This window comes from Euphorbia lathyris, chromosome 9 (assembly GCF_963576675.1).
Source record: "Euphorbia lathyris chromosome 9, ddEupLath1.1, whole genome shotgun sequence".
In the NCBI taxonomy this organism is placed as follows: Eukaryota; Viridiplantae; Streptophyta; class Magnoliopsida; order Malpighiales; family Euphorbiaceae; genus Euphorbia; species Euphorbia lathyris.
In genome coordinates this window covers 7,638,223-7,665,512 of record NC_088918.1, presented here as the reverse complement: position 1 = coordinate 7,665,512, position 27,290 = coordinate 7,638,223, and the positions used below count along the sequence as shown (strand labels likewise).

The window sequence follows — 27,290 nt, the reverse complement described above, 5'->3', positions numbered from 1 at the left end:
CAAATAAATAAAAATCACTATAGAGATTTGTTTAAAAATCTTTATACAATCAGAAACTTAAATTACATGTGATTTTAATTCAATTGAGATTTCTTTAAATCTAAAGACATTTTCCTCCTTAAGTACAAATATTTAAGATACATAGCATATTTTCAATATCTTTCAATGATCACAAAAAATTTTAATTTCTAATCTAAACATTATTGTTAAACTAAAGATGAATATAAAAATTAAACTAAAATAAAATGTAAAAATTAGAATATGAAATATTAAAAACTAAAAATGAGATAATCCTTAAGAATTCTCAAGGAGAATCAGAATTATGGACAGAGTCAATTATCTAGACCGGTTCTAAATAATGGTTCTGTTTACTTACCTGGGAATAATTTCAAGTGGGAATAAAAGAAAGTAGAAATGTACCCCCAACTTGAAATTATTATTATATATATTTTTTCTCTTTTTTTTAAGCGCTTTCTTTTTTAGCGTTTTCTCAATTTAAGGATCTAATGATTTCGGTTGAATGTCCGAACTTCTGGTTCTGGCCTCGAACAAAAACTACGCACATTAACTGAAACTGTTGAAACTATGGTAAAAATCAACAATTCCTTCCTGGGGGATAAGATAATTTCAAGGACTGTATTCCCCATTCCTACTTCCTAATATATTTGTCTAAGAAAAGTTGATCGGCTATTTCTTGGAGAGATAAATGTAGGTGTTTAAGGAAATGATATGATAAAAGAAGAAATTATGTGGGTGTAATGTAGGAATTGAATAATTTTGGTACAAAGAGAAATGATGTTTTGGTGAAGGGTTAGTGTATAGAAAAGAGGTAAATATGTTTGGGAAGAGGTAAATTTTCTGAAAGAATCATCTGTCACGTCTGACATCCTGTTTCATAAAATTTTCTTTTCCTTCTGATGTATCTGTACTGGATTTCTTTTCTGTAGACTCCTTCTGGGAATTTATATTGATGATCAAATCTCCAGTCTATCTTTGAAAAAAACTTGAATTTTTTTTTATCTGCAAACATCTAATTGCAAACGTTAAATAACAATGAGGATTTAGTCCTAGTGACCATCCTCAATAAATAAAAAACTATAAAATAAATAAATACATTGTTAACCAAGGTTCGAAATAAAACACGAAAAATATAAATTTTTGTTAAAAATTTGGCGTTCCCCGGCAACGGTGCCAAAAACTTGTTGAGCGATTTCCGCAAGTGCACGGTATACGCTTGTAGTAATAAAAGATATCAAACCCATAGGGAACGCTTTTTAACTAAAACTTTATTTAATTCGGTTTTAATCACGTGTTTAGGTTTAATAAAAGAAATACGTTTAATTGATTGTATTGGTTTTGGTAAATTAGGATTAGATAGAAGGATTATATCGAGCTTAGAGATCAGTTCTGTCTTGAGGTTTTGATTACAAGACAGATACTTCCGTAATTGGAATAAATAGAAGGTATAAAACTTATTTTCATAAAGCAAAGAAAGCAACTTTAACTTTGTAAAGATTGTGGACATGTAACAATATAGCGATTTATTCAATTAAATGGCTTTGAACCGTAGAAATCCCCCTGATGTTGAGGTGATTCCTACCTTAATCAAACTAGTATTTTATTTCTGATAAGCCGCGATCAGCGATCATGTCATCCATAAAAACTAAATTTGTTAAGTGTTCAACAAAGTTCTTATATGAATAAGATGGAATAGAACGTTTTAATAAAAACACCAATTTATCATTTTGAAAATCATTTTGTCAGAACAATATCAAAATAACAACAGTAAGAATGTATTGAATAAATAAGTATATCATTAATGAAATGTGAATTTTCACAAGTTAACAGAGAAGTAGAAACTTGGATAGCATTGCAACGAAAACTTTGAGATCCGGGTCGTCAATCTTTCTCTCAAACTCCGTAGGTTCGTCAAACCTCATGCGCTTCAGCCGTCAATTCTTCTCGCTGGATCTTCGGAATAGAGACTGGTCTCGTCCACTATCAGAATGAAAACTAAACTAATACTGTGTTTATAACTAATCTAAATACAATTCGTGTACAACACGATTGTTTACAGAAATGAAATCTAAACTTTCTGATTCTTTTCTGAATCAGAAACTCAACATAACAACTTTCTTCTCTAATTTCTCTAACTTTTCCAACCTAACCAACCTTGATTTCTGAAATGGATCACTTATTTATAGTTGTTGAAGGGTTGTAAATGACGGGTCGTGTCTGCTGGTGAAGGGTCGCTTTTATCCGAACGAACAGACGCGTTTTTCCGTTTTAAACATGTGTTTAATGTGCAGGGAGGTTCGCTGTCGCGACTGAGATTCTGAAAATCTCAGTCGCGACAGGGGGTATAGGGGCAAGCTTGAAACTTTGTTTTTCCCCCGAGCCGGCCTCCGCAAGTCGCGACTGAGATTCTCAAAATCTCAGTCGCGACAAAGAGATGTTTCCCTATCTCTTCGACTGCTTTTCGTCCTCCTCGAGCGTTCTTCTGACTGATATGCATTCTCGGTACGTTTTTAAGGGTTTTCCTCCATTCTAGCTCCGTTTTAGCTCCGTTTTCGCTCCTATTTGGATTTTACCAAATATTTAAGTACCTTGCATCAAAGAAGTAAATAAAGACGTAAAAGTATTCCAAATGAATATAATTAGCACGATTTCAATGTAAATTTAACGTATTTATATATGATATTTTAGGTATATTTTGGGCTTAACATTGATCCTGGAGGTAAAGACTGGAACCAATCATAGGCGGGACCACCAAGCGTGGTGATAAACATCCGACACAACACTGCTTCACTGGCCCGGTTAAGGCTGAGCAACATGCGGTACTTCCTGGCATGGGCCTCAGGGTTGTCCACGCCCGTGTAGACTGGGATATTAGGAATTTTAAAGTGCCTATCCGTTTCTTCAGCTTCGATCCACGCTGTAAAGGGCGAATCCTGATTGGCGAATGGGTTATGTCTCACATTCTCTTCATTTTGGCGGCGCACCTCATCTCGGATTAGATCCTCAATATTCCTGTGATTCTCCCTGGAACGTCCTCTACGTGGGGATCTACTCGGAGATGATGATGAACTGGAATTAGATGAAGGATCCGATGGCGAACCACTTCCTCCTCGCCCTCCTGGCGGACCACTTCCTCCTCGCCCTCCTGGCGGACCACTTCCTCCTCGTCCTCCTGGCGGAACTTGTCCATTAGCTCCTGGATTAGGAGGCAGATGCTGTCTATCTTGACGAGGTTCCTCAATTGGTCGCTTACTCCTTCTGCGCTTTGGGGGTGGAGAAGACCTTATGCGTTCTAGGGGTGGAGGAGATCTACCTCTCCGGGAGGATCCATGCTTTGGGCGAGATGGAGATTTAGATCGTCCTCTTCCGGTCGTCTTCCTACGCTTTTTGTGCTTTCGACCCTCCGGTCCACCCTCTGGGGGATTAGTCCTAGCACTATTGAGAGCTCGAGACCCGCCAATGTTAAGCCTTGGGTTTGCAGGTCCCTCAGGAAAAGCTTGATCATTTCTCCAACTCCCTTCCGCTCCGTCAGAAAACAGTCGCCGATTTAACGGCGGGCCACCAGCTGCCACAGAAGTAATCATCGTGGAATCCGCAGGTTGAGAGTGAAAAAAACGAGGAATCACGAGCGTTTGGTCCTATGGTGATATTTTGCCATTGGGATGCCGTAGGAGTTGGTGCCGTACGTCGAAGCGGGGGAATTAACATGTACGACCTTAAGCAGTTTTCCATCTCAGGGCCAAGCTCTTTTCCTATGGATCCCGCACATATTTCAAGAAATGTGTCAGGTGACATACTTCCCTCACCATGTACCATAGGAGCTTCAATCCCTGAGGAGGGATCAACGCGACCAGCGTTTGTAACAGGATTGGATGATGGGGTTACCATGGGCGTTTCAATCCCTGAGGAGGGATCAGACCCTCCACTCGTCATGTCTTATAATGTGAATGGAACCCTTATTTGGTTAGGGTTCCACCTTCACCGCACCAATTGATGACTAGTGGGGAATTTCCGATTAGCTTCCGTCCCTGTGGGGGCGTCGTTGGGTTCGACGGGGGGAAGCTCCGATGCCAAAGTCAGTATAAAGTAAGGAGGAATAAACTGAATTGACAAAGTAGGGTTGCTAGGATTGTGAGAACGTGTACCTTGATAGCTTGAGATGCAAGCTATATATAGTCATGAAATTGTAACCTTTAGTAACTAGAAAGTCTCCATTAATGCTCCATTAATGGCGGTTACTGGTTTCCTTTAAGTATGTCCGTTAGCTCATTAATAGCTCATTAATTGCCTTTATTTGAGGAATCGGCTCAGCTGCTCAGCTGGCGAATCGAAGGGTGATGGCGAATCTAACATAGGTGTGACTACGGATCTCGTGTGGCGGAGCTTCGGTGATCCGCCCATCGGATGTCGTTGCTTGATACGCCATGGACTTATTTGTCTGGTTCAATACGCGGTCGTTTGGGTAAATATCTCCTTTGATCCCTCGGATAATATCTCAATGTTATCATATATATATGAGAACTTTAAAGCTGCTTGAGATGGACATTAATTAGTTTTCCCAAAAACTGATTTAATTGATGAATAACAAAAGTAATGTCAGTCTGTGTAGTCGTTTAATACATTAACCCCCCAACTAGTCTCTTATAAGTTGTCTTGTCTTCTAAAGGTGTTCCTTACATTTTAGACAACATTGTATTGATATCCATATGTGTAGAATAAGGTTTTCCAGCAAGTAATCTTGCATCAGAAAGTAGTTCAAATGCATACTTTCTCTGATTTAAGAAAATCCATTTATTGGTTCTCGAAACCTCTATCCTTAGGAAGAACTTGAGATCTCCTCAGTCTTTAATCTTAAAAAGACTATCTAAGTATTGTTTGACAACTTGTATTTCTCTTGCACTATTCCTAGTCAGAATAACTTCATGTGTATAAACAAGTAGACATGTTATCTATTCTGAGTTTTGTTTGATAAACAATGAATAGTCAAATTGTGATAGCTCATGCCCAAAGGCAACTAGAGACTTTATAAGCTTCGCATTTCATTAGCGACTAGCTTGTTGTAGATCATAGAAGGACTTGACCAAACAACAAACTTTGGGTTTTCTTGAATTTGAAATCCTTGAGGCAGGACCATGTATATTTCTTCATTCAAATTGCCATGGAGGAAGGCATTGGTGACATTTAGCTAGAAAACTCTCCAATTTTGTGCTGCTGCAACTGCTAAAAAGATCCTTATTATTGACATCTTTACTAGTAGAAAGAAAGTGTCCAGGTAGTCTTGTTATCTTTCCAAAGAATAATCTACCCTAAGTTTAACCTTGAATATCCATCTACACTTAATAGGTACTTTTCTGGTGGCAAATCGATCAACTCCCAAGTATTGTTAAGTTCTAAGGCTTGTATTTCTTGTTCCATAGCGTTTCTCCAATATTCATGCTTAACAACATGATTATAAGACATAGGTTCCTCTTGTATAGTTAAAGATAAAGTATATGTCTTTTCTCCATTTGAAAATTTATCAAAACTCTTTAACAATGAATATTGCGAAAAGCTTACAATGGGATCAATGGTGGAACATAAATAATTACACAGGAAAATATTTCAAATTGTGGGTTGCAGATCTATTTCTTGTGAACTTTTTACGTTGAGAAACTAAAAGAGGTTGATCTTCAATAATAGGAGTATGTATTAGTTTAATAAGATGCACCAATATGCAGAATACAACGAGACCAAAAGGATAAGGACAAACCTGATTGAAATTTCAATGCCCCTTACCACAATCAACAAATGTTGGTGTTTTCGTTCAACTACACTATTATGATGAGGTGTGTATGGCCAAATAGTTTGATGTACAATTCCTTTTGAAGCATAAAAGTCATCTAAGTGTAACTCATGTGCATTGTATGACCGAATGACTTTAATATATTTTTTAACTGTATGAATACATAGTTATAGAATTTTTTGAATAGCCTTAGATGCTTGTGATTTATTTTGTAGAAAACAAACTTATGTGTACCTTATATGATAATCTATTATAGTGAGAAAATGCTTATATCCTAATATTGCAGAAACTGTCATTGGACCCCAAATATCTAAATGCAACATGTCAAAACATTGAGAAGTGCAAGAAATCCTAACAGGAAAATGTAATCTTTTCTGCTTAGCAAAAGGACAAATAAGGCATACAAAACACAATATATTCAACCTATTTGTTGATAAGTGATGCAATCTATAATGCCACAGTGACATATAATTATTCTGAAAAACATGTATAAAACTTCCAAGTTCATAACAGAATGCATCTTTGAAGATTATTGTGTAGTAAAGAAATAGAGTCCATTCTGGAAACTAGTTTAATCGATTATCCTTTTGGTGTTGGTATCCTGAAAACACAATGATTCATATCCATATAAACAAGACAATCATTATCTTTTAACAACTTACAAAAATTAAGTTTAAAATAAAATTAGGACTATAAAGAACATCCTGCAAAACAATCTTATCAGTTAAGTTAATAATCTCTTTCCTATTTACTACTATAGTTGAATTATTTGCAAATGACCCAACTTATCACGGATATGTTCTATAATGGAATAAAATTCTATTGTGTTTACTACATGATGTGTACCAAAATCAACTATCCACCCTACGACTTTGTTATTACTTAAAAGACCAATAAAGGAAATATTAGTTGCATTAACTGCATTAAATTGGATTTGAGGTTATGAATTGTTGCTTGTTGTCCAGAAATATTCTGCATAGTCACAATAAAATTCAATGATGCAGACATCAACTTGTTCAAACTTCCATCTGTCATGGTGCAGACATAGATCTTTCACCTTTTGAAATGATATTGGCTTCAAAATATATCTTCCGAAATATAAAAGCGTTTTAAAGAGAGATGGAATCAAATATTTTCTGTTGTTGTGGAATCCAACTACTCTCCTTCATTTCTTATTAAAGACCTTCACATTCTCTTGAATTTCCCCAAACAATTGGATACATAACCGACAACTTTCCAACTCTTTTGGAGTTGCCTTTAAAAAAGCCCAAAGTAAAATTGCGTATCAATTTTAAATAGATTTACGTTAAGTTGTTCATATTTAATGAAGAGCGTGAATTGTAAGATAAGAATTGATGGTTAATTTTAAAGAAAATGAAAGGGATATGAAAATCCTAGAACCAAAATTTTTGGATTTTAAGACGTGGAAAGAAGATGAAGCCTACTTGAATAAAAACTTGGATTTTTTACATTTTTTTTTTATGTGTTGACATATTAACATTGATACTTATGTGCCAAATTCTAAAACATTTATGATGTTTGACGCAATGTTTTGTTAAACAATTTGACGGAACAAAATTGATCTTTCTAAAATACCATTATATAACTTGGCGCCAGATTGTGGATATTTCGGTGGGAATAATTGTACATCCAGACTCCTGCCTAAACAAGTGGTGCCTTCATTTAATGTTCTTGGCGTGTTCTCATATTCTCGATGTCTTCTCATTACACTCTAATCACTCCCACATCCTTCGATAAGTCGGAAATGTCCTTTTGAGCCCATTTTCCCGGGTTAATAAACTCAGAAAGAAGTATTCCAATAATTCAACATCAAATAAACTTGATTCTATATGTCAAACTATTTAAGCTAGAAAAATATAATGAGTAACATGGTAATAATGGGTAAATTTCTAATTTGACCGTAGACCAAAAAAATTCACGAAAAATGCGGGAAGGAAAAGTGTAGACAAGTTGACCACTTAGCCAAACACGCCCTAAAACCTTTTCCATAATTTTTTATAATAAAAAATAAAATAAAATAAAAAAATATAGAAACAAGACAGAAAGAGAAAATGGTGAGATTTATTTACTATGTCCAGTCTTTCCTTCTTCCTTTATATTGTTTTCCTTCATGACGTAGCGAGCTGGAAGACGAAAGAAGAATGAACGTCTGTTGCTTCGAGCGAGAGATTTTGGAATTTCAATTGATTCGTTGATTCTTCTTCAGTAATTGCTCTCAATTTCCGCTTCTTTGAATCTTCGCATCTTCGTATCGGTTTGTTTTTTGCGTGGGGAAGGGAGGGAAATGAAGACCTCGTTTAGGAAATTGCGAGGTTTGGCATTTCGACATGGTCATCATAAGGATAGAAGAGATCTTCGTCATTTCGCACCTTGTGACGAGCTTGATCATGCGGCTAAGGTAAATCGTTGTTTGGTTGCTGAGAAATCCAGCCAAAACAGAGCTGTAGTTTTTTATTTTGATTTTTTTGAGCGATTTGTTAGCAATTTTAGCTTGTCTTTTTGGTGTCACTCTCTGTGAAAACGAAGAAAGGGACGTGCAAAATGGCGGAATCTGATTTATATTGACGTGAGAAGTAGTGATATGACATAGAAAGAGATTGAAATGATTGATTTCTTCAGTTCTTTTTGTCATAGTCTTACTGGATTCTCTGTGATTTCTTGTGTTTAATTTCATTGGCTATCAGAAAATAGTGTTGGTATGGTAGTTTAGCTTAACTATGTTTTCTCTTTCCACAGGATATGGAGGATATGAGAGATTGCTATGATAGTTTACTTTCAGCTGCTGCAGCAACTGCTAATAGCGCCTTCGGTACTCTTTTATACAAGCTGTTTTCCTTTTATTATTTTTTCTTGTTTGCCTCATTTCATTGCAAATCATTAATAAAAAATGGTAGATGAGAATGAGCTATTACTAGTTCTATTCCTGGGTTTGTCATTTAGATACTCATTTTTTTGTTGTTATCTTTTCTTTCTCTATCATCTTGCCTTAAGATTTCACCAAGTACTGACGATGTCCTAGTCCTAATGTCCTGGCATCTCTATATTTTATGATATAATGATATTCTTGCGTTTGAATTGATTGTGGAAGCTTCGTCTTTATATGCATTAACTTATATCAATTGGAAGGTGTATAAGACCATTTTTTCGGTTGAGTTATGACAAAGCCCTATTTCTTCATTCACAACATTTCTCAATCTCTACTTCGTGCATTTTTCTTTTACAGTATTTGTAATTACTGCAAACAGTGTTGGATTATAGTATTTTAATATGGATTGGAGGTTTTCCTTTATGATCTATATAGCAACTTTTCAGTTTTATTATATTATCAGTCTAGCCACTCTATAATGTTAATATTTAATTTCATTTATTTCAGAATTCTCTGAATCATTGCGTGAAATGGGCGCTTGTCTTCTCGAAAAAACTGCATTAAATGATGATGAAGAAAGTGGTAGGTTGAATCTTTAGTCGTCATGCTTCTCTATTTCTCTTCAATGTAGTTCGATATCTACACCCAGCCATGTGTATCTATGACAGAAGGTTATAGCATTTTGAAATCATTGTGCAGGAGAAATAAATAAGCTAAACTCTCCTCTTATGTCCTTGTGCAGGAAAAGTATTACTGATGTTGGGAAAAGTGCAGTACGAACTCCAGAAACTTGTTGATAGCTATGTGAGTCCTTGTTATGACTATGGTATGATTAGTAGCATTAATTGGTCGGCTTTTGATTGAAGTTTTGGTTATATATTTCAGCGCTCCCACATATTCCAGACAATTACAATCCCATCAGAGTCCCTTCTCAATGAGCTTCGGAATGTAGAGGTTTGTTCCAAGATTCTTTGTTATTTCTTCCATTCAGTGTATGGCTAGTTAAAATAGTGTTTTTCTCTTGCATAACATTTCGCGCAGTAGATATTATATAAATCACCCTAACATATATGTTTTCTGTTTCTTTGGTTTTCTTCTTCTCCTTGCTATTTATTTGTTCATCTTACCTTAATGTACTTTACTGCAATGATTCTTTCCAGTGAACTTATCACTGATTTTTTGACCTCAATTTACTTAGGATTTCAAGTTATCAGTGATAAATCAGTGAACTTATCACTAATTTTTTAATCTCACAGATATTTGAAAAGCTGATTCGACGTTAAAATTTCAAATCAACTGTAGGATAACTCAGAAAGTTCAAGATGAAAATTATAAAAAAAGTCCATATAATCTGCTGTGGCAGTGGCAATTCAATGAAAGTTTTTCAAAGATTCTTTAACATTAGAAATCACAAGCTAGTAAGAAACTTATCTTTTCTTTGAGGGTAGACATGACTGGTATGAGCTCAAAAACTCTGGTGACTTGTTTGGTTTGGTTCAAGGAAGGTCACTGAGCATTGGTTCTTAGCATGCCAACCAGTGAATCAACTTCACTTGATTTTGTAGAGAAGAGATTTGACACAGTAGGTAAAAGTTTGTATAATCTATTTCTTTGGTCATGGGTTATGGAAAATTCCAAAAGTAGTATTTACTTTGTGGCCAAAGATAAGTTATAACAAATTTGACTCTTGGGGTGGTGTTCAAAGAATTCTTAGAACCTCTCATCAAAACTATTTGGAAATGCAGGTGATTCTGATATCAGTATGGCATACTGCAGAAACTTGTTTGAACATCTGGAGTATGTCTCTCTTTATTTAAAATTGTCAGGGAGCACCAAAGTTTGATATTTTATTTCTTTGTCTAAGTGTTAGTGTCTCTATGAGAAACTTAGAATTGTGTTCTTGATACATCCTCTCTAATTCCTGATTGAAAATTTACCTTTTCTTGTGTATTCAAGCATTTTACTGAAGTGTCTATAGCTTATTTAGTTATATTATGCTCATGCAGGAGATGAAGCGACAATGTGATGAGAAAAGGTTTGAACTAATTTTTGTAACACCTATTAAGGCTGATCCCCATGGCCATTCAATTCCTCCTAATATTCACTTGTATATATAATGCAAATATGTTATCATTCTATTGTTTGATCGGCAGAAATGTTTATGATTACATGACAATGAGACAAAGAGAAAGTGGACGAGGAAAAAGTGGGAAGGGGGAGAGTTTTTCAAAGCAACAATTACAAACGGCCCATGAGGAGTACGATGAAGAGGCAACCTTGTTTGTTTTTCGTCTGAAATCCCTAAAACAAGGACAATCTCGAAGTCTTCTTACACAGGCAGCAAGGCATCATGCTGCTCAGGTATTTTCTTCTTTTGCCTCAAAATTTCTTATCTTTTCATTCTGTAGAATGTTTGCTCATATACTGCACTTCTTCCTGCTTGAACACAGTTGTGCTTCTTCAAGAAGGCTCTCAAGTCTCTTGAAGATATTGAGCCACATGTGAAATTGGTCACTGAACAACAACATATCGATTATCACTTTAGTGAACTTGAATATGGTGATGGGGATTATAGTGATGACGAAGAAGAAGAAGATGATGATGATGACGACGACGACGACGACGAGGATTTTAGTGATGCACTTGATGATGGGGAATTAAGTTTTGACTATAAACAAAATGACCGGGACCAAGATGTTGCTACATCAAGAAACTCAATGGAGGTAAAATTTTCAGGGTGTTTCTTCTTGGTCAACTAATTGATTCCTTCCAAATGCTAGTATGTTATGTGTTTTGAGGTTTGTGATTTCTTGGATGGCATTAGAAGGAAATTTGTTAAGTTGATATGTAACTTCTGTGTTCCCCTTCGATGAGTTGAAGTCGGGAATTTATTGGTATATACTACATACAAATTTATAATCCTGGATTCTGCCTCTTTGTGTAATCTGTTAAAATTGTGATTCCAGTGGTTCAGTAAACTTTTTCTAGAATCACATGTATGATACCAGAGACATTCATATACTGTATCTTTTTTTTCCCGAGTCCTGTATCAAATTCCGTGTAATTAGAGCATGTGAAAAATTAACTTTTGCTGTTGGTAGTCTACATAACTTACAAAAGTCAATTTCATTCCTTTGACGCAATATACTTTGCTGTTATCATGTTTTTCTTTATACTATCTGGAGACATAACTTCTTTGTAAACTCATTTCAGCATCAGAACTTCATCTTACCCTCTAACAATTTGTGCAGTTGGACATCGTGGACAATACATTTCCTGAAGTTGCAACATTAGAATCCACAAAGGTGAAAATACTTCTCTATTAGTTTATGTGTTCCAAATGTAATGTGCTTGCAGTCTGCATAATGTGAGCCTGTCAATGCCATTGCTTACATAGTTTGTTTTTCCAAGTTATCATCCTTTCTGCCTGATCTGATAAAAAAAGCGATTAGCTTTGAAAGTCTAATTACAGATTAATCTGATGGTTACAATCTAAATAAGTGCTATGCATATAAATTCTTATAGGTTTGCCCTCAGTTCTCTCTGTTATACTTATCAGGTAGTTTGGATGTGTTCTTTTCAGTATTCAGATATTAACAAGCATATGAATTCGGATATGCATAATTTGAGTTTTTGGATGGTTTATTCATTTATTTGCACATTTGTAGCTTCTCTTTGAACACCTGATATTTTGCATTCAGAACTTTTTTTAGCTTAGAAGTGGTGAAGTTTATGCTTATTTTGGCATGTTTACAGGAAAATCGAGACACAATTTATAGGAATTCCTTTTCTTTTAAGGGAGAAAATAGAAAAGTCAGCCAATCAGCTCCACTTTTTGCTGAAAATAAACGTGATTCAGTTGAGAGTATCAAACAGACGTGGCCAGCATATACAAAAAAGTTCAACACATATGCATTGCCTTTGCCTAACCCAGCTGATACAAAAAGTTCAAATTCTGGAGGATCAGTTGTACTTCCTCAAACATTAAAGTCAAGTTTGAATGGAGGGGAACATAATTTATGGCATTCTTCCCCTCTAGAACCTAGAAATTATGAGAAACTATTAGGAGATGGAAAACATCCAGGGTCCAAGCTTAGGAATGCAGAGTCAGTTCTCAGGGAGAGCAACAAAGATACTGCTAGGTCACGGTTACCTCCTCAGTTGGATGGGTCTTTTCCTTCACAGCATGACCCACGGGTTACCTCTGATTCTAGGAAAGTCAGACGCCAATCCTTTTCAGGCCCCTTTACAAGTCGGGCATGGCTTACGAAACCAGCTTCAGTGGAACATGCTGGATTGTACTCTGGACCGATTTTGCAGAATCCAACAGCACAGTTACTGTCATCCTCTCCTAAGTTATCTCCAAAAGTATCTCCTAAGGTATCTCCGACAACTTCCCCTACTTTCCTGTCCTCACCCAAAATAAGTGAGCTTCATGAGCTTCCAAGGCCCCCAGCTATTATAACCTCAAAGTCCCCAAGGCCTCTAAGTTTGGTAGGTCATTCGGCTCCTTTAGCACGCAGTGACAATACCCCTCCTACACGTAAATCATTGGCGTTGAACAAACCATCTCCGCTGCCTACACCTCAGGCCGTCTCTCGCAGTTTCTCCATACCATCCAGCAGTTTTAAATCAATGGCAATGAGCATCACTAAGCCACATGAAGCTACTCAGAACGCAGAGGTGTTTGAAGACATGATATCTCCTCCTTTGACACCAATATCATTATCCAACCTCGGCTCACCATTAACTGGTTCCGAAAATACGAATCAGACTATTCAAATCAGAGGTAATCTATAGTCTGATGCTTTTGTTTTGGTATTAGAAGGGGGCTAACATGCCCCAAAGCTTGAGAATGCATGTTTTAGGTATGGTATCATTTGAGGGCTCATTTTTGTTGTGGTTTGACACTCAAATCGACCATAAGTTTTCTTTATATCAAATTTGTAAACACCCTTGTGCTATTTAGTATTTGAAATGGCAACAGAATTTTATTAAGAAAATGAAACCAATATGTGAATGCATGTCAAAAGTTGGTGTATTTTGTGAAGTCTATAATCAGTCTGCATGCCTTGATGGCCTCTGATAGAACTCAAATTGTGTGGCATTTTTCTGTTTCTGAATAATGTGTTTGATGCAGGGGCACATTGATTTTGTTCGTTGGTGCCAGGTGGCCATGATTTTGTTTCTAGTTTGGCAACGAGAAGTGAGCATACAAGTTCTCTCGTTATTCGGTACAGCTGCGGATCTGTAAATAAATATAATCTAACTATTTCTTGTATCAATTTTGTCTGAAACAATCATTTCTTAATTCATGTGATGTGCACTTGGCATGAATTGACTGAATAATTGCCTGGATGTTTCATCAATGACGAAATTTTGTATTTTCTGCAAGAAATAATAGATATATTCCTTCTGACCTCTTGCTATCCTCTTCTTCTTCATGTGTTTCTCTTAGATCTGTGTTGCTTTGAAACTGATATTCTGCCAGTGGATTGATAAACACCATTCTCTAATCTTTTGATTCTCATGGAAAAGGGAAAAGAAGAACAAGTTTATTATTGCTCTTTTCCCATTCTATTACAAACCATCAAGTAAAGTATTTGATTCCCACGGAAACTGAGTTGTTCGATATCCAGAGTTTTTCATCCTTGAGAAACTACCACTTTTGAATTGGTTATTATTACTTGGAATGTGTTGATTATGAATCTGCATTTTGCTTTGCTCAAAATTGTGTTATTTTTTAAGTATAAAACAGGTGCTTTCAGTTGAATTTGGATTTGAGGCCGTGAAAGTATATCCTCAAGAGGGCGACTTTATGCCAAAAATCGAACATAAAGACTTCATTAAAGAGGAGCTACTAACAACTCCATCAATGTATTCGTAACGGACAGGTACTTTTACTTATTTGACAATATCATTAATTCCAATAGAGACCATTGATTCAATTAGATAATATAGTTATTAGTAATATGGTATAGAAAGGTGCTTTACTTTTTTACAAGATCATTGGTTTTAATTTTTAATAGAGATTATTGATTAAATTAGATAAGGGCAAGTTTACTCTAATCAGTGGAAGCATTATACTTTGTACTCTTAATTTCCATTTAGATATTGCACGCATGACAGGCAAGTTATGATTTCTTAGTTTAAATTTTAATTGACAATAGATTACAACTTTTCCATATAATGAGTTAATATATGGATAAAGTAACCAAAAAGTAGAGACAGGATTGTTGTGTCTTGTTCTTCATGCATCATTCATCCTCAACAGTTTCCTCCTGCATCGTATCTTACAAATCCCATCAGTTCAGGTCCTTCCAGTCTAGGGTTATTCTTGAAACTGCATCCAAACAATTAAGCAATTAAAAAACCAGAAAAAAAGCTATTTGATAACATGGGTAAACTGCACTGACGGGGACGTGTAAGCTAAAATTTTGGGTCTGTTTCACAAAAGTCACTGAATTTCATTTTCTTTCAATAAAATTGTTGAACTTCACATTTGATTTCAATAAAGTTAATTGCAGGTAATTTATGTACACAAAATTGCTAGGATGTTGATGTGGCACATAAGACTGCATTGTTCACTATGCTAACTAAGTGTCACATTGGACAAAGGTGTGGTTTTAAAGAAAAGCCTTTGTGGCTGAGGATGTACCACTTGGCACATAACCTGTCATGTTTTTGCCACATCAACCATACAAGTTAGACATATCCTGTATAGCATCGTTTAGTTGGCATATATTCAACTGTATTCTGTGCAATGTAAAGATTGTACTCGAATTGGCTGGACCGATTTTATTGAAATCAAATATGAAAATTAGTGATTTTATCATTTCGATAAATGAAGTTCGCTGACTTTGTGAAATATACCCCAAACTTTAATGACTATGAGTGTATTTTCCCCATTTGATAATGGTGAACATATAGGTTAGTTAAGTCTCACCTTTCTTCTGAAAATTTGGAAAATGAACCCGAAGTAGGAATTGTGCCACACAAATCATTCTTTGACACATCACTGCAAAAACAGATTTATCAAAGTAAGAGTAGAGTAATGCTATACATTCTGATTTTTTTATTACTTTATATTGGCTCTTCATAATGTTATTTGTTATTTCTATTTCCACATCAAGTTATGATTGAGACATGTATTATTTTTTTATTAATTTGACAAAGTTATTAGTTGTGGACCAAATTACACCCAATTCATATTTAGATAAAGGACAATTTAGTCTTGAAGCTGGCTACTAAAATCAAATTTAGTCCAACATAAAGTTTAGGTATCAATTTGGTCATTCAACTTGGCATTTAGAATCAAATTAGTCCAAAATAACACATACCAATATATGGTTGGTAGTTTTTTTTTGACACGTATGACTTTCGCATGCTTACATGTGTCATTTTGGATCAATTTGATTCCAAATATCAAGTTAAAGAGTCAAATCCCAAACTTGATTTTAGACTAAATTAGACTAAATTGATCCTACTATCCAACTTTAGGAACCAAATGGATCCTTAATTTATTCATTTTTGAACTTGTTTGATTGTGTTTGCTAAGTTGAAGGATTGAATTGATCTTTTATCCTTTAATAAAAGGATATCAGCTCTCAATTATGATTTATCAGGTTAAGTGAGAAAATGTGAAAATGTTGGGATATAATCTTGTGTAGATGCAAGTAGAATAAGAAGTGTAATCTTGGAGATAATTAGACATAAGAGTAATTACAGGATCTTGAGGTTTCCCAGTTTGGTAAGTTCCCTTGGTATTCTTCCAGTCAAACGATTACCATTGAGTCTTCTGCAACCAAACCAGACCCACATAGTTATAGAAATTTAATATTGGAAAAATTAAGAAAATAAGAGGTAAATTACATTCATAGCTCCTGAACTATAGCACTACTAATAGCGGAGCTCCTCAACTTTATTTCTTCATATAAAAATATCTGAATTTTGCATTATTATAACATTAAAGTTCAAGTAAAAAAAAACCGTTAAAAATTTAACGGAATGTAAATGAAGCCGAGTCATATTGTTAATAAAGCTATAGTTCAGGGATGAATGTGGTTTATCCCAGAAAAAATCTTACAAGAATTTGAGATTGGAGAGCTTGGAAAGAGAAGCAGGAACGGAGCCAGTAAGATTGTTGTGGTATAGGTCCAAGCTGATAAGGCTTTTCAGGTTTCCAAGCTCCTTTGGTATAGTTCCCACAAGCTCATTCATGTATAGTTCCCTTTATAACAGCAAGACAAAACATATATAACCACATTACATTTTTGCAATTTTTTAATACAGAAAAAATAAACTGTTTAATTCAATTCTAAATCTTTTTATTTATATTTGGATATTTGTTCTGATTCTATAAGCTTAAATGATCTATGCTTAGAAGCTGCTAGTTTGTTTTCACAATTTGTTTATACCTGTACCTAAGATTTGAATTCGAAGCTTAAAGAAAGGAGCTAATAACTCCTTCAAACAAGTAAACAACTGCTGGCCTTAAAGACTAGGGGTGTCTAAATGAGTTTTGGTGATGTGATTTCTATCTTCTATATGATTATATATGATATATATAAAATAAGAATGATAATCTTATCAAATAAATTGTGTCAAAGTAGATTATATTTGTAAGTCGTGTTGTCAGAGAAATTGATAGCTGTATTTTCTTGATCTATATTCATGTACAATTTATCTTAGGAATAAAGGCCTATTTGGCGCATGTGGTATTTAAAACCCGTTGTGGTATTATTAGATAATATTTACCCCTTGACTTATTTTCATAAGTGACATTTATCCCATTTTGGATAGAAAACTAACCATTTGTTAAATTTTGCCACGTGGTTTAATTTTTGACACGTAACGCGTAGACATGTCAATTGTTCTAATTTCTTTTACATAGATTTAATATATGGATAAATAAGGAAAAAAATTAATTCCTCATTTATCCACATATTTTTTTAAAACAATTGTCATGTGTATGTCTCGTGTCAAAAATCGTGTAATTTTCCATTTAAATATTACTTATAGGAATATTTGAAGGGGCAAATACTACCTACTAAATAAATTATATGGGCAAATGACAAAATTTTAAATACACGTGACCAAATAGGAGTTTAAATTATCCTTTAAAAATTGGTCTTTCAACTTGCTCACATGGTTAGTTTGTTCCTAAATATTTTTGTGTACACTTTTATTTTTCAATAACTTGTCATTTTGTGACTAATCAGTTTTAGATGTTACGTTACGCTTCTCAATCATAATTGGAGTGGTGATAAGTGTAATTTTAGACTGATTTTTACGATATTAAATTGTACCAAAGAGACTTTGGATAAAGCTAATTCGAAGTGTGCCATTTGGAAAGCCAAGACTCTGTCTCTCGCTGGCCGCCTCACGTTAATTCAATCTGTTAATTGTGCTGCTCCCAATCACATCATGCAGGCTTGTAAGCTTCCGGATCCTGTGCTTAATGATCTTGACAAGATTAACCGTAGGTTCCTGTGGGGGGAAGCTGCGGAGGGCAGGAAGATCCATCTTGTGCCTTGGAGTGAGGTTTGCCAGCCTAAAGATTCTGGGGGTCTGGGTATTAGGAAAGCAAAGGACAATAATAAAGTTTTATTAATGAAACTCCTTTGGCGTATGTGGCAAAACCCTTCCTCTCTTTGGGTTCGCCTCCTTTGTGGTAAGTATCGGAAAGACAAAATCTTCGGGGGCCCGAAAGAGAGAGTTGCTAATTGTTCCTTCCTCTGGAAAGGACTTAGTGCTGTGTTTGATGAGTTCTGCTTGGGAGTTGGCCTGGAGGTGGGGAATGGTAAGTCCATTAGTTTCTGGTTTGATAACTGGATTGGGGATAAACCGTTAATTGAGGTGTGTTCTTCCCCCCCGCCTAGTGATATACGCAACTGGAGGATTGCCGATATGGTTGACTCGGAAGGGGACTGGATCTGGTCAAAGTTTGATACTTTCTTTAGCCTTGAGACTCTCCTTAGAATGCGGGGAGTGAAGGTGAGTAATCAAGAGGAGGACTTGGATAGGCACTGTTGGGCGCTGACTAACAATGGAGTTTATTCTTGCAAATCGGCCTTTGAAGCTTTCTCTCTCTTTAGATCTGATCCTCCCTCGGATGTGTGGAAGTCGATTTGGACCCTTAAAGTTCCTTTCCGTATTAGGAGTTTCCTGTGGCTGGGCGTTAAGGACAGGCTTCTTACTAATTCGGATAGGCACAGAAGGCACTTGGCTGATTCTGGAGCTTGCAGTAGATGCAGAGGCCATGTTGAGACTTTGTGCCATGCTCTTAGAGATTGCTCTAATAGTAAAGAGGTTTGGAGGAAAATTCTCCCACACCATATTTTCTCTTCCTTCATGGCACATTCTGAGGTCGACTGGTTCTCTGATGGTGTTAGAGGAAAGTTGCTTCCATACATGGAGCATGGTGACATTTTCTTTGCTATTATCTGTCACCAAGTTTGGAAATGGAGAAACGAGGAGATTTTTGGAGATAAAACTGTTTTTATGACAAACTTAGCTGATTTCTTCTCGAAAAAACTTTTCTCTATTATCGATAGTTTCAAAGGAGAGTCCCTTGCCAGAGCCTCTCAGTGTTGTGATGTCCATCTCGTGGGATGGAGCAGGCCAAGAGAGGGGGTTGTGAAGCTGAATACTGATGGTTCCTGCCTCAGTAACGGTAAGATTGCGGCTGGAGGTGTGCTTAGAGATGTAGGGGGCGTCTGGCTTTCTGGGTTCTCCCAGAATTTAGGGTTGGGTTCTTCCTTTTCTGCGGAGCTCTGGGCTATTCTTACTGGAATCAATCTTGCTAAAAGGCTGGGTGTTAAGAGGCTCTCTGTGGAGTCTGATAATTTGGAAGCAATCAAAATGATTTCTGAGAATCATTCTATGGGTCTTAACAGTCGCAACCTCATCAAAGCTATTATAAGGCTTTGCTCCTCCTTTGAGTTCGTAGAGTTCAGACACATTTTTAGAGAGCAGAATCGTGTTGCTGATCGCTTGGCGGCGGCGGGCCATGAAGGGACGTTAGGCGTTACTACCCTTCCTGTTTCCCCTAGTTTCATCTCTCATCTTCTCTTAGAAGATAGGATTGGGGTTAGCTTCCCTAGGCTAATTCCTGGGTAGTTTGTTGTTATTCGTTTTTCTTTTCCTTTTCTACCAAAAAAAAAAAAAAAAAAATTGTACCAAAAAAATAATATTTGTTTCGGGATTATGTTGGTCAAAATGCACACAGGTATCATAATTTTATAGCTACTATATCTGGGTGATTTCTTTGTCTATATTTAATGCTAATTAGCCAAGAAAAGGAAAGCAACAAAAATTCCCAAAATGGTGAAGTTTGAAGCATGATCTTACAGATACTGAAGTCGCTCAAGTTTCCCTAATTCAGGAACAAGACTGCCTGACAGCTTTGCATTTCCAAGATCCCTGTCAATTTGTATACACACTAATTCATTGTTTCTTTTATTTCAATATATAAAAGATTCTGTAATAATTCATGTTGATGTATAAGACATAAGATGAATAAGTCCATCACCATCCAACCAATGATTGATCACCATCCAACCCATGATCGATTCTCCAACCATATTTTCATTTTGATGAATAGAATCATATTTTCATTTTGATGAATACCATCCAATTTTGATGTAATATCAAATAATATTTTATTGATATCTTTTTACATTTTTGTTTACTTTTTATATATATATATATATATATATATATATATATAAATTATAATATTGTATATTTTATTATATTATTATTTGAAATGAATCTTTTATTTGAAGAAAAAATAAAGAAATGGATTGGAGTAAAAATACTGTAGTAATATCAAAACAAAACAGAGAAAAAAAAATAAAGAAAATACGGATTGATGTAGTAAAAATAATGAAATGGGTTAGAGATGGTATAAGAAAATAATAATAAAAAAACATTTTGAGGTTCTTGATATTTCTTTATTGATTAAGCTAATTTTAAATATAAGATTCAATTACTTTCAATAAAAAAAGATGATACTCATTAAATCTAAATACAATTATTTTTTTACCTATTTGGGCCTAATACATATTTTTTTATTTATTATTGTCTAGTTACATTAAGTAACCTCATATTTTTCAATAGAATTGTTATAGAAAATGAGAGATACTCTTTGCTACATGTCAAAAACAGTAAAAGGCAAATAATTAGAAATTTTGTAGAATCTACGGAACAATTGAAGTTTTAGAGTTATAAAATGTAATTAGACAAAAACAAAAGGTGACTCAATGCAATTGGAAAAGAATATGATTTCACAATATTAAAAAGTTATTGAGTGCAATTGAATAAGAATATAGGTTATTTAAAACTTTTAAAAATTGGGTGGTTGATAACTTTTGAGCCAAATAAGAATAACAAGTGTCCGTTTGTTTTTAATTTTCGAAATTATTTTTTGCCTTTTAAATCTAAATACGAGAGAAATAGCGTTTGGTAAAAATTCAAAATAACTGCTTTTTACAAAAACAATCAACTAATATCTGCTACCTATCAATAACAACAAACAATTAACGACAACACCAAATAACGGGTAAAATAAACATGGCAAATCGTCTTTCATTTTTTTTTTTTATATATTGAAATATTTTGAAATGAAACACGAACTCGAAGAAGAGGATGAATAGTGTATGAAAGTTTTCCAAATAAAACAAATGAAACAAACCGACAAGACAAAACAAAACAGCCAAAGTACAAACAGTATAAAGACAAGAATTTTATTAAGAAAATCAATTACTAATATTACTATAATAATCATAAAATTAAAGAGATAATTAAGAAAAAAAAAACTTACAAACGGGTAACCCGATTGAGAGAATCACAAGTAACATGAAACCAAGTACATGGATCAACCAAAGTCGGATCCCAACTTTGAAGAACAAGTTCTGGATCCTTCACTGATCTTCTCAAAGCATATAGAGCATCTCCTGTTCATCATCATTTTAATTTCTTTGATTAACAAGAAAATAAACAATTAATCAAAGAATGAAGAAAGAAATTAAGAAATTAAGAAAGAATGTTTACCTTCTACGTTTGGTTTTACAGGAGATAGAGATAGAAGAAGAAGTAGAAGAAGAGAAAGAGAGTGAAAGTGTGTGAAAGTCTCCATTAAAACAACTTCAATTCAAGAACTAGTTTATGTTTTTCAAGGGAAATAGAAAGTTGTGTTTTATAATCACTATGGAGTGTGATGCTTTTCTATATATATATATAGAGAGAGAGTTTGTATGCATATCTCTCTCTTTATACTTTATTAGTTAGATAGATAGATAGATAGATGAAAGGCACCAAAAAAAAAAAATTATTAGTTCTCATTTTTTTTTAGGATTAAGGTGTAAAAATATCTCATAACGCTTGTAGCTAAGAGCAATTTTGTCCTAACGTTGATAATTTGGATCAATTTCATACAGTATTATAAAACACAAACGTTTTTGTTTTTATTTTGCACAAATTGCATATCGATTCGTTCTAAAAAAAGATTTCATGATTTTTGTAATTTAATAATAGAATTGGATATTAGTATTTATAAATTCAGTGAACTTTTTTGAATTTTTTTTCGTCTAATTCGTACAAAAATAGTATTTTTTTTTTCACATCCCAATATATGTATGTGATTTGTTACTGATAGAATGACATACGCATGAAGTGTAGATGATAAGATTCATGACCGAACAGACAGTTTGATGAATTATTTCTCAAATTGACCCAAATTATCAACGTCAAGGGTAAAATTGCTCCTGAGCCAAAACGTTAGAGGTATTTTTGCACCTTAACTTTTTTTTACTTAACACAAATAGTTCTTTTAATTTAAATGTCTAATACATCACCAGTTCCTTGAACTTGTCCATAATAGTAGATTGGTCACCTAAACTTTGCAGGTATCTCACCAGCTCCTTGAACTTGATTATTTCGTATCACCAACTCTCTGAACTTGTCCATAAAAGTATATTAGCTCATTCAACTTTATAAGTGTCTAACCAGCTCCCTAAACTTGCTTATTCTTTAACAACTAAATACAAAAACCTATTAAACCTAAATTCTAAAAATACATCTTCATCTATTCGAGAGAGAACCATGAATAACAATAATAACCTAATAGGCCACACATAAAGAAAATACGCAAACATTTGGCAGCGGAAATATAAAAATTTTAACCTATTTCCTCAAACCAAGATCCGTTACCAAACAAGTTAGAAGCTCAACCAATGAATAGCAACCAAAATACATTGCCTCTAACAAATAAACACAAGATCAAGGATAAAGAGAAAGAGATAAAATCAATTGAATGGAAGCAAGTGGTGGAAATTCGGTCCTCTACGGTAGGGGTCGAATTTCTCTCCATTAGGGGTAGCCTCAATTCACCTAAGACTTGGAATCAAAAATAGGAATTAATGTTAATTAATAGATGGAAGCCCAATATAGTCCGTAAAGACCCAAATAACGAAAGGGGTGATATATATATATATATATATATATATATATATATGAGAATTAATTTATTTTAGATAATTATGATTAGATTATAATTATGGCTAAATTAATTATGGGATAATTAAGTTAGAAGGTTTAAAGGAAGGAAAATAGGCAAACGTTTGGCAGCGGAAATATAAAAATAGGTGAATTGTTGTAAACCCCTAATAGAGAGAGAAATTAGACCCCTACCGTAGAGGACCGAATTTCCACCGCTTGCTTCCATTCAATTGATTTCATCTCTTTCTTTTTATCCTTGATCTTGTGTTCATTTGTTAGAGGCAATCTATTTTGGTTGCTATTCATTGGTTGAGATTCTAACTTGTTGATCTTGTCTTTGGTTTGTGCTCATGAACTCGGAACTAGAGTTGAGAGCACTTCGCTAGCAAGTGTAGATAGTTCTTCTAAAAGGTATTTTCTTCTATCCTTCCTTGTATGAAATAAGGATTAACGGATCTTGGTTTAAGGAAATAGATTAAAATTTTTATATTCCACTGCCAAACGTTTGCCTATTTTCCTTCAGTGAGAGAAATTCGACTCCTACTATAAAGGACCGAATTTCCACCGCTTACTTCCATTCAATTGATTTCATCTCTTTCTCTTTATCCTTGAACTTGTGTTGATTTGTTAGAGGCAATTTATTTTGGTTGCTATTCATTGGTTGATATTTTAACTTGTTTGATCTTGCTTTTTGGTTTGTGCTCGTGAACTCGGAACTAGAGTTGAGGGCACTTCGCTAGCAACAGTAGATAGTTCTTCTAAAAGTTATTTCCTTCTATCATCCCTTGTATGAAATAACGATTAACAGATCTTGGTTTAAGGAAATAGGTAAAAAATTTTATATTTAATAGGCAAACGTTTGACAGCGGAAATATAAATTTTTTAACCTATTTCCTTAAACCAATATCTGTTAATCGTTATTTCATACAAGGAAGGATAGAAGGAAATACCTTTTAGAAGAACTATCTACTGTTGCTAGCGAAGTGCCCTCAACTCTAGTTCCGAGTTCACGAGCACAAACCAAAAGACAAGATCAAACAAGTTAGAATCTCAACCAATGAATAGCAACCAAAATAGATTGCCTCTAACAAATCAACACAAGATCAAGGATAAAAAGAAAGAAATGAAATCAATTGAATGGAAGCAAACGGTGGAAATTCGATCCTCTACGGTAGGGGTCGAATTTCTCTCTCTATTAGGGGTTGGCCTTAATTCACTTATAGGGGGGGGGGGGATATAAATAGCATCTAGTATCTAAACCTTAGTTAGATAGAATTATATTACTTCTTTAGAGTTTTATTCTAAATAAATACTCCATAAATATTATCTACAGTTATTAGATAACTTCTTTAGAGTTTTATTTTAAATAAATACTCCATAAATATTATCTATAGTTTTTTAGATAACTTCTTTAGAGTTTTATTCTAAATATAAAGATAACATTAAGTTGTTTGATAGAAGCAATTTAACCACTTTAAACCTTCTAACTTAATTACTCCATAATTAATTTAACCACAATTATAATCTAATCATAATTGTCTAAAATAAATTAATTCCCACATGTATATATATAATACATGTATTTCGCCCCCCCTCATTATTTGGGCCTTTATGGACTATATTGGGCTTCCATCTATTAATTAACATTCATTTATCTTTTTGGTTCCAAGTCTTATGAGTGACTCATTAGGTTCTTATTACTACTTGTCGTATACAACCATTAAATTAATTTCCCAAAATTACATTTAATCTTTGTATAACGGAATGAGTGTGAGGACTGTGATAGGCAGAACCGTAAACATTCTCCCAGAGTTATAAGAAGACATGTTGGTTTAATGAATGTTAATTAATAGATGGAAGCCCAATATAGTCCATAAAGGCCCTGAAGGGGGGCGAAATACATGTATTATATATATACATGTGGAAATTAATTTATTTTAGACAATTATGATTAGATTATAATTGTGGTTAAATTAATTATGGGATAATTAAGTTAGAATGTTTAAAGTGGTTAAATTGCTTCTATCAAACAACTTAATGTTATCTTTATATTTAGAATAGAACTCTAACAAAGTTATCTAAAAAACTATAGATAATATTTATGGAGTATTTATTTAGAATAAAACTCTAAAGAAGTTATCTAAAAAAACTATAGATAATATTTATGGAGTATTTATTTAGAATAAAACTCTAAAGAAGTTATCTAATCATTGTAGATAATATTTATGAAGTATTTATTTAGAATAAAACTCTAAAGAAGTAACATAATTCTATCTAACTAGAGTTTAGATACAAGAGGCTATTTATATCCTCCCTTACAGGTGAATTGAGGCTAATCCCTAATAGAGAGAGAAATTCGAACCCTACCGTAGAGGACCGAATTTCCACCGCTTGCTTCCATTCAATTGATTTCATCTCTTTCTCTTTATCCTTGATCTTGTGTTGATTTGTTAGAGGCAATCTATTTTGGTTGTTATTCATTGGTTGAGATTCTAACTTGTTTGATCTTGTCTTTTGGTCTGTGCTCGTTGATAGGGGTGTTTCGTCCCTATCTTTTAGCGTGATTTACGGTTTAATTTTAGATGAAATAAATAAGTTTAATTGCAAAATAGAATGTTTTAATAAAATAACAAAATAAAAATAAATTCCGTATTTTCGGTTAATTTTCCTTATTTTTGATTAAATTAGAAATAAAAACGTCAAGCTAACTCGGCTCTCGAGAATTGTATTTCAGGTACGAGTAAGGAGCAAAAATCCACCGACATACGCGGGGCGTATCACCCTCTACGCGGGGCGTGGAACACAGTGTCAGAAATAATTGCTCAATCCGCAGGCACCACGTAGAACTTACCCACTACCACGCGGGGCATCCTACCTTCCACGCGGGGCGTATGAGCAATGATAAGCAATAATGTCTCAATCATGAATGTCAGACTGCAAGATCTTCTAAGTCAATTGAAAATACGCGGGCCGTACAACCATACACGCGGGGCGTGTATGGGAAGTTCTTCAGTCCAAAAAACCAGAGACTTACTTACGCGAGGCGTGCTTCAGCTACGCGTGGCGTAAAAGACCCAATTCAAGCAATAAAATCTCAGAAACTCAACTACGCGAGGCGCACCCCAGTCCACGCAGTGCGTGGTTGAGACAACAAGATCTGGATTTGGTCCACATGTAGGAGATTTCTGACGGAATGGGAAAATACGCGGGGCGTACTCCACCATACGCGAGGCGTGTCATGGGAAATCTGCAGAAAATAATGTTCCTCCATGATTGTATCTAGTGAAATTACAATTCTACCCCTAGCTTGATGTGTATAAATAGGAGTGACTAGCACTCATTTAGTACACCTTTTTGGATATACAATTCTTGCTATAGATTAAGCTCTTGTTTCTTAGTTTTAGATTTTATTTTACATAGCAAAACTCTATCACCTTGAGAGCTTGTTCGTTTATTCCGGCATCCCGTCAAAGTTCTGTTCCATCTCCGTTCACCAAGCTCGAAAGCTCCACCTCGAAGTCCTAAGAGACGGCCTTGAGTCCGGTTAGCTAGTTCCGAGGGTAGATTCTTCCCTTTTCACTTGCTAATTAGCTTGTACTCTTCCTATGTACTAGGCTTGGTTGTATTCCATATTTACATTCTCCATATTTATAATGATTCATAATCTCTTTTTCTATATATGTGTTAATGTTTGCTACTTGTTTTGATACTCGTAATTGATTATTGTGTAGGGGAACGCGATTTCCGACGCCATTTGGGCTTTCTTTAGGGATTCATATAGGTGTTGCCTTACCGGAAGTAACGCTCCGGAAACCGTAGGAATTGACAAACCACAGAACTTACGGGCCCTAATTTCTGATCCCGAGCATTATCACGCCTTGACTAGGAACCACGTAGTCTAAGTACTTCACGGGTCGGTCACACTACACGTAATCATCATTGCAAGAGTAAATCATTAACCGTATATATATTGGGAGTCATTATTTATCGTATTTATAACTTATCACCATCCATATCGCTTCGTAGAGTTTTTGTTATATAAACCCGTAGTTAGGAGTAGTTTGTAGTTGTTCCCCGAATCAACTCAAAGTATTCACCGCT

The 27,290-nt window shown here is 34.7% G+C and overlaps 2 protein-coding genes across 2 annotated transcripts; one reads left to right on the top strand and one right to left on the bottom strand.

Annotated features, from left to right (window-relative positions):
- Nucleotides 1–7,880: 7,880 nt before the first annotated feature.
- LOC136205628 (uncharacterized protein At2g33490) lies at nt 7,881–14,108 on the top strand. The gene is made up of 11 exons (XM_065996308.1): nt 7,881–8,219; nt 8,558–8,630; nt 9,195–9,269; nt 9,430–9,491; nt 9,573–9,641; nt 10,694–10,722; nt 10,841–11,048; nt 11,138–11,410; nt 11,939–11,992; nt 12,444–13,476; nt 13,828–14,108. The coding sequence occupies exons 1-11, from the start codon at nt 8,106–8,108 to the stop codon at nt 13,836–13,838; spliced, it is 2,001 nt and encodes a 666-aa protein (XP_065852380.1). The 5' UTR covers nt 7,881–8,105; the 3' UTR covers nt 13,839–14,108.
- Nucleotides 14,109–14,762: 654 nt separating this feature from the next.
- Nucleotides 14,763–21,905, bottom strand: LOC136205629 (leucine-rich repeat protein 1-like). The gene is made up of 7 exons (XM_065996310.1): nt 21,744–21,905; nt 21,514–21,646; nt 20,040–20,111; nt 16,774–16,917; nt 16,414–16,485; nt 15,634–15,705; nt 14,763–15,030 (listed from the first exon to the last, which is right to left on the bottom strand). The coding sequence occupies exons 1-7, from the start codon at nt 21,826–21,828 to the stop codon at nt 14,955–14,957; spliced, it is 654 nt and encodes a 217-aa protein (XP_065852382.1). The 5' UTR covers nt 21,829–21,905; the 3' UTR covers nt 14,763–14,954.
- Between the last annotated feature and the right edge of the window lie 5,385 nt (nt 21,906–27,290).